At 40.7% G+C, this 8,211-nt stretch overlaps 1 protein-coding gene across 1 annotated transcript in view; it reads right to left on the bottom strand.

Moving 5' to 3' along the window:
- Nucleotides 1-8,211, bottom strand: part of LOC137429501 (uncharacterized) — a 278,822-nt gene that overhangs the window by 208,437 nt on the left and 62,174 nt on the right. The window contains exons 9-10 of the mRNA XM_078781105.1: nucleotides 4,340-4,419; nucleotides 205-269 (exon numbers count right to left, since the gene is read on the bottom strand). Of these exons, the coding sequence (XP_078637231.1) occupies nucleotides 205-269; nucleotides 4,340-4,419 (145 nt within the window). The remainder of the gene's footprint in view (nucleotides 1-204; nucleotides 270-4,339; nucleotides 4,420-8,211) is intronic.

Below are 8,211 nucleotides of genomic sequence, written 5' to 3'. Positions count from 1 at the left end.
TGGTTTGTTATCATGCTTCACACAGTGTACACTTTGTACTAATTTCATGGACACAATGCTGGAATAGAAAACCTTTGGCAATTTTATTTTTTGCCGAGTTGTTAGGGTTCGGGTTAGGGTTAGTTTACACCTGTAGTTTACACAAGTGAGGCATAATTTTACACATTCATTTTGTGCACTTTGCACGCATGTTCCAGGACTCACTGCACTGTGATTCCCTTTCGCAGACAGTCCTTTCTGCAATGTCAGCCTCAAAGTCTTTATGAGTCCTGGAGAGCAAAAAAAAAGTCAATAATTCCTGATTTTAGCAAATGGAAAAATCATTTGAAGGAATAAAAGATGAAGAGTATATCAATGTGCTAAGTATGTAGGTTTAAATTTTAAGCATTACCACCTGTAATAACAAAAGTCTTTCCCATGTGCAAAGACTGTTCAGTGAAAGAGATCAGTCACATGAAGCTGGGATGAAAAATAGAGGTAATCCTGTTAACTTGCCTCCAAGCCAGCAAGTTAACAGGATTGGCCGAGTTAGCAAACATTAAAGTTAACACAACTGGGCCTCGATGGACGTAATCGTTACAGCGTCTGCTCTGGGTTTGGGAGGTCTGTGGTTCAAACCCTGGCCGAATCATACCAACGGTACATGCTACTTCCTTGCTTGCCTCTCAGCATTTAGACGACAGAGCACAGACAACAGTTGGCAATAATAGCACAGGCATTGATGGGCCTAAATGGCCTCCAATAATAACACAGGCATTGATGGGCCTAAATGGCCTCCAATTATAGCGCAGGCATTGATGGGCCTAAATGGCCTCCTATTATAGCGCAGGCATTGATGGGCCTAAATGGCCTCCAATTATAGCGCAGGCATTGATGGGCCTAAATGGCCTCCAATTATAGCGCAGGCATTGATGGGCCTAAATGGCCTCCAATTATAGCGCAGGCATTGATGGGCCTAAATGGCCTCCAATAATAGTGCAGGCATTGATGGGCCTAAATGGCCTCCTACTAGCTGCGTTGAAGTTCCTTGTCAGGGAATTCATATTATAAAACAGCTTGGACAAAGAAACACTATTTTTCGAAAACGCATTTCTTCCAAACTTAAGAAAGATGCAAAGTTTGGGATTATGAATGACAATTTGTGTTGGACATGGGAATAAAAAGCAAACCGAATCGTGAACATACGTACATCATACAGCACCTGGCTCTCTGGTGTTTGGACCTTTGACATGAAACTAGTTCTATATAAAAGCGAATAATTCTTTATTTAAACAATAATGTCGAAAAATGATTTGACATGTGACAAAAGACTCGATTATAAACGAAACTTTAACGACTTAAAGTGAGCGCTTAGAAATCGGAATTTCAAAAACAAAGGAAAAAACTAAGTTCGGTTTAATCGCCCACGAACTTCCATCGAATTAGCCACCGAAAGTTTGGTTAATGGAAAAAAAAACAACTTGGGATCAAACTTCGGAGAGAAATCTTTGACCTCCCCCTCCTCCCCACCCCCTCTCTTCCTGGCTTTTTAATATCTCGCAAAAAACAACCTGTGATTCCATCAAAGGACTTGGATGTATATCTAATGGTCCTTACGAGTGTTTTGTTACACTCCATTCACCTGTTCATACGTGGAGCTCAACGCTTTGATCATGGAATTTGAAAACCTTCAAATTGGTTCATCTTCTTCTAGGTTGAAAAAGCCCATCGAAAAAGCCCATCTAAAAATACCTCTAAAATACCTCTAAAAACACCGGAAATCAAGAGATCTCACAGAGCTTCTCATTTTAACCTGTATAACTATATACCCTGCTCAATGCAAATCCATTCAGCAAGACGGTGCCATAGGGAGGCTTGATACACGTTAAGTAGTTAAAAGCTCAATGTTTAGAAGTTGCTTCACTATATATATGCAGGTTGAACCCCCTAACTTGACTGGGAAGCAAGGCACAGATTGAGTCTCACCCCAGCAATTGCTGCACAACCTGTTAGCAACAAGTGTAGCCTGCCATGCTGACACATTGTCTCTGCCCTGCTCATCAACAATTAGGAGGTTTGCAGCCAGGAATATTCAATTTAACTTAGGAAGCACACTAACCCTATGACATGACACTGACATGTGCATAAATTATACCAATGATGATGTGTTGGTATAATTTATATGCATGACGTCATTTACATTTATATGCAATCGTGGTGTGTGATCGATTTGTAATTGATTCAATGATTTTTTTAATTCAATTCAATTCAATTCAATCACACACCACGATTCTGAAACGTGAGTCCTTTTGGATACATAAACTTCGGACAAAAATCCCTCATGGCATAAATTTTGATGATTAAAGAATGGTTCAACATCAACCCAATCAAATCATTAACCGTAACCCATTCATTCTACCTTTATATGTCATTTACAAATATAGGTACTTATATAAATATAAATGGTATATGAATATATGCATGTGTGTTTATGTATGTATATTTATATTTGTATATGCACATGCACAAACTGTAACATGAACGGTAACTGTAAGCTGCGCTTCACTTCCGCTGAACTTGGGGACGGTGAGTCAGCTTTAGCGTGGCTCTTCTTTTATATGCATCTTCTACACATATCACACATCTTACTCACATATCACTGTATATACTTGTCTGATATACATGCCTGTTGTTTCTGTAGACTAAGAAGAAGACCTTTGTTGGTCGAAAGCTTGTCGAGAATTAAAGATCGACCGTCCTGAAGCTACGTCTGCCTCATATTTAATCTCCCGATTATATATATATGAATGAATGAATGATCGTTTTAAGGCCATTTTCCCCGCTAGAGCGGGGGTTAGCCCTGCGGGCCCCATGACAATCATGGTTCCCTGTTTGAGGCAATGTTTTTTATGGCCGGATGCCCTTCCTGACGCCAACCATTAGTCACCTCTTACGATGCGCAGGGATACGGTGTACCTATTCTAAACCAGGGTACACACCCGGATCATTCATCCCAGCAAGCTGGTACTCAATTTGCCGACCTCGGAAGGATGACAGGCTGAGTCAACCCCCCTGGCGTTAATTCAGCGATTGACCGGGATTCAAACTCAGGATCCTGAGATCCCAAGCCGGCACCCTAACCGCTAAGCCAACACCAGGCCTCCCGATTATATATATATATATATATATATATATATATATATATATATATATATATATATATAATATATATATATATATATATATATATATATATATATAGATATATATATATATATATATATATATATATATATATATATATATATATATATATATATATATATATATATATATATATATATATCTATATATATAAAGTAGAGTTGGCCTCTATCTATGATCTCTAAGATCTCGAGAACCCGTGGACGGATTTGCGAGCGGAAAGTACTGTTCGACTCGGGATGGTCCCAGGAATGTCACGGAGACATAAAATTTAAAAAATTTCGGGTTTTAAAATTAGCGTATTACTAGCAGAAGAGAGAGGGATTCGAAGGGAGGGAGCGCAGCGCTTCTAGCGCTTCTGACTACAGCACACCTTAAAATTAAAAAAACTTCGGGTTTTAAAATTAGTGTGTTACGCGTAATTAGCACTAGCAGAAGAGGGAGGGAATCTAAGGGAGGGAGCCCAGAGAACCTTCGTAACGTTAATTTTTCAACTTCATCCGATTGACATGGGACCAACGGCATGTGACAAAGAGTGAAACATACAGGCTACATTTATTTGACGACAATGAGTTCCGACTTCCGACCTCGGTGGGATGACAGGCTGAGTCAACCCCCCTGGTGTGAAGGGGGAGGAGGAGGGGAGGGGGAAGAGAAGGGGAGGGGAACGAGGGGGAAGGGGATGGGAGGGGGGGAGGGGGGAGGGGGGAAGGGGGAGGGGGAGGGGGAAGGGGGGAGGGGAGGGGGGGAGGGGAAAGGGGGGGGAGGGGGAGGGGAGGGGCCCTTCTTCCCCTGGGCACCCCCGCACCCTTCCCTCCCCCCCTTCCCCTCCCCCCCTCCCCCCCCTCCCCCTCCCCCCCATTCCCCTCCCCTCCTCTTCCCCCTCCCCTCCTCCTCCCCCGCTTCCCCCTCCCCCCCTCCCCCCCGTTCCCCTCCCCTCCTCTTCCCCCTCCCCTCCTCCTCCCACTCCCGTGCAAAGCCGGGTACCTCTGCTAGTATATATATATAGAGAGATATATATATAGATATATATATATATGTATGTATACATGTATACTTAAAAAACACTTGAAAAAATAACTCAGAATATTATGGCAATGCAGCACAGGCATATAAAGACCAAAACAAAAATGACATTTTGGATTAAAAGACACACCTTCCATAGCAGGCTGAAAGACAGTAAGGTTTGTGCGCCATGGGAATGAATCTGCAGCTTCCCAAATGTCTTCGAGCAGGCTTGAGGGACAAGGGATTAGAAATGGACATTATGTTGTCGGGAGAGCATTTTGTATACCAACACTCAGCGTTACATTCCCGTCTATCTGCACGACAAACCCTGCTATGTAACAAACTAAATGCAAGTGTTGTAAAGTACCCAACCACGTGCAAAAACCACAACCACACAAACCACACACTCACAAATAAACCACATGATAAACTTCTGTGCTTCTTAAATAATGTTTGCTTTAATTGGTTTGGGAGACCTGAAGGTGAGATCATTATTGAGAGTTTCAGGAGACCTGAAGGTGAGAAAATTAAAAGTTGCTAATTATTGAGAGTTTTCCAATAGTTTTTCCCCAAAAAAGTGTCCCAAAAACGATTGCAGTGGCAGAGATAGATTTATTGTCCCCTACCCCTCCAACAAGGTCGGTGACGGGACATTAAAATGACATCCATCCGACCGACCGATCGACCAACCGATCATCTGTCCATGTACTTTTGTTGACGCGATATATAATCTTTTGGCCTGTTTTTATTTTTTGCACTGATATTATATGCACGATTCAAGGCTCGAGAGTTAACAGAGTGGGAAAAGATGACACATTTCAAACAAAGTTGATTCCACAAGCACAGCGTGACCATGGAAGTTGACTATCCTACTGGATGAGTAGATGGCCGATGTGGAATGCATACAGCACATCCATAATGAGAGAGGACGTCTCAGAAATTTAGGGTAAAGATCCAGCAAGGTATAAACATGTCAATAGGGACATTCCACAGTTGTCAAGTTGACAGCGATGCCAAATCAAGGTAGAAGCATTGTGTGATTTTAAATAACTATTGGTTCCTAATTTCATCACACGCAAAGATGGTCACAACAAAAATGCCAACAATTGTCACAAGACAGATGTTTTTGTCCCCCGTCGCACCGCGGAGCGAAAGGGGGACTATGGTTTTCCCCTCCGTCCGTGCGCGCGTCCGCGCGTGCATGCGGACGTGCGTGCGTGCGTAAGTGAAGGACCGAATTCTAATTTGGTGTGTGGGTGCAACCCACGTCAAAATCAAAGATGGCCGCCGCCATGTATGTCTGAACATTGTGAGCGGAATATCTTGAAAAATAAACAAACTGCTAACTTCTAATCTGGTGTGTGGGTGTTTCTACGCATAAGAGAGAACACTGTTGAAAATTGGGTCGCCACGTCGAAATCCAAGATGGCCACCGCCATGTATGTCTGAACCTTGTGAGCAGAATATCTTGAAAAATAAGTGAAGTACCAACTTCTAATCTGGTGTGTGGGTGTATCTCGGCAGAAGGAAGAAAGCTTTTGAAAATTGGGTCGCACGTCAAAATCCAAGATGGCCGCCACCATATATATGTCTAAACCTTGTGAGCGAAATATCGTGAAAAATAAAAGAACTACTAACTTCTAATCTGGTGTGTGGGTGTATCTACGCATAAGGGAGAACGCTATTGAAAATTGGGTCGCCACGTCAAAATCCAAGATGGCCGCCTTGCGTCTTCCACTTTGTCAACTCACATCACTTCACCGACAGGGGGCCTAGGCATAACGCTTGTTAAAACTACTTACATATCAAGTTTTGGCTTGAATGTGATTTTCCACATGGCAAGTTTTGGCTTGAATGTGATTTTTCACATATCAAGTTTTGGCTTGAATGTGATTTTCCACGTGGCAAGTTTTGGCTTGAATGTGATTTCCCACATGACAAGTTTTGGCTTGAATGTGATTTTTCACATATCAAGTTTTGGCTTGAATGTGATTTTCGACATGTCAAGTTTTGGCTTGAATGTGATTTTTCACATATCAAGTTTTGGCTTGAATGTGATTTTCCACAGGTCAAGTTCCGGCTTGTATGTGATTTTCCACATATCAAGTTTTGGCTGGAATGTGATTTTCCACATATCAAGTTTTGGGGTTGAATGTGATTTTTCACATATCAAGTTTAGGCTTGAATGTGATTTTTCACATAGCAAGTTTTGGCTTGAATGTGATTTTCCACACAACAAGTTTTGGCTTGAATGTGATTTTCCACACACCAAGTTTTGGCTGGAATGTGATTTTCCACATATCAAGTTTTGGGGTTGAATGTGATTTTTCACATATCAAGTTTAGGCTTGAATGTGATTTTTCACATATCAAGTTTTGGCTTGAATGTGATTTTCCACACAAAAAGTTTTGGCTTGAATGTGATTTTCCACATATCAAGTTTTGGGGTTGAATGTGATTTCCCACATATCAAGTTTTGGGGTTGAATGTGATTTTCCACACACCAAGTTTTGGCTTGAATGTGATTTTCCACACGTCAAGTTTTGGCTTGAATGTGATTTTCCACATGTCAAGTTTTGGCTTGAATGTGATTTTCCACACACCAAGTTTTGGCTTGAATGTGATTTTCCACATGTCAGGTTTTGGCTTGAATGTGATTTTCCACACGTCAGGTTTTGGCTTGAATGTAATTTTCCACATGTCAAGTTTTGGCTTGAATGTGATTTTCCACATGTCAAGTTTTGGCTTGAATGTGATTTTCCACATGTCAAGTTTTGGCTTGAATGTGATTTTCCACATATCAAGTTTTGGGGTTGAATGTGATTTTCCACATATCAAGTTTTGGCTTGAATGCGATTTTCCACATATCAAGTTTAGGGGTTGAATGTGATTTTCCACATATCAAGTTTTGGCTTGAATGTGATTTTCCACATATCAAGTTTTGGGGTTGAATGTGATTTTCCACATATCAAGTTTTGGGGTTGAATGTGATTTTCCACATATCAAGTTTTGGCTTGAATGTGATTTTCCACATATCAAGTTTTGGGGTTGAATGTGATTTTCCACATATCAAGTTTTGGCTTGAATGTGATTTTCCACATATCAAGTTTTGGCTTGAATGTGATTTTCCACATATCAAGTTTTGGCTTGAATGTTATTTTCCACATGTCAAATTTTGGGGTTGAATGTGATTTTCCACATATCAAGTTTTGGCTTGAATGTGATTTTCCACAGATCAAGTGTTGGCTTGAATGTGATTTTCCACAAGCAAGTTTTGGCTGGAATGTGATTTTCCACATATCAAGTTTTGGGGTTGAATGTGATTTTCCACATATCAAGTTTTGGCTTGAATGTGATTTTCCACATGTCAAGTTTTGGCTTGAATGTGATTTTCCACATGTCAAGTTTTGGGGTTGAATGTGATTTTCCACATATCAAGTTTTGGGGTTGAATGTGATTTTCCACATGGCAAGTTTTGTCTTGAATGTGATTTTCCACATGTCAGGTTTTGGCTTGAATGTGATTTTCCACATGTCAAGTTTTGGCTTGAATGTGATTTTCCACATAGCAAGTTTTGGCTTGAATGTGATTTTCCACATGTCAAGTTTTGGCTTGAATGTGATTTTCCACATGTCAAGTTTTGGCTTGAATGTGATTTTCCACATGTCAAGTTTTGGCTTGAATGTGATTTTCCACATATCAAGTTTTGGCTTGAATGTGATTTTCCACATGTCAAGTTTTGGCTTGAATGTGATTTTCCACATGTCAAGTTTTGGCTTGAATGTGATTTTCCACACGGCAAGTTTTGGCGTGAATGTGATTTTCCACATAGCAAGTTTTGGCTTGAATGTGATTTTCCACATGTCAAGTTTTGGCTTGAATGTGATTTTCCACATATCAAGTTTTGGCTTGAATGTGATTTTTCACATAGCAAGTTTTGGCTTGAATGTGATTTTCCACATGTCAAGTTTTGGCTTGAATGTGATTTTCCACATATCAAGTTTCGGCTTGAATGTGATTT

Source organism: Myxine glutinosa, chromosome 6, assembly GCF_964187855.1.
Source record: "Myxine glutinosa chromosome 6, kmMyxGlut1.1, whole genome shotgun sequence".
In the NCBI taxonomy this organism is placed as follows: domain Eukaryota; kingdom Metazoa; phylum Chordata; class Myxini; order Myxiniformes; family Myxinidae; genus Myxine; species Myxine glutinosa.
Note: the sequence above shows the minus strand (reverse complement) of the source record. Positions and strands in the feature narration are given on the sequence as shown.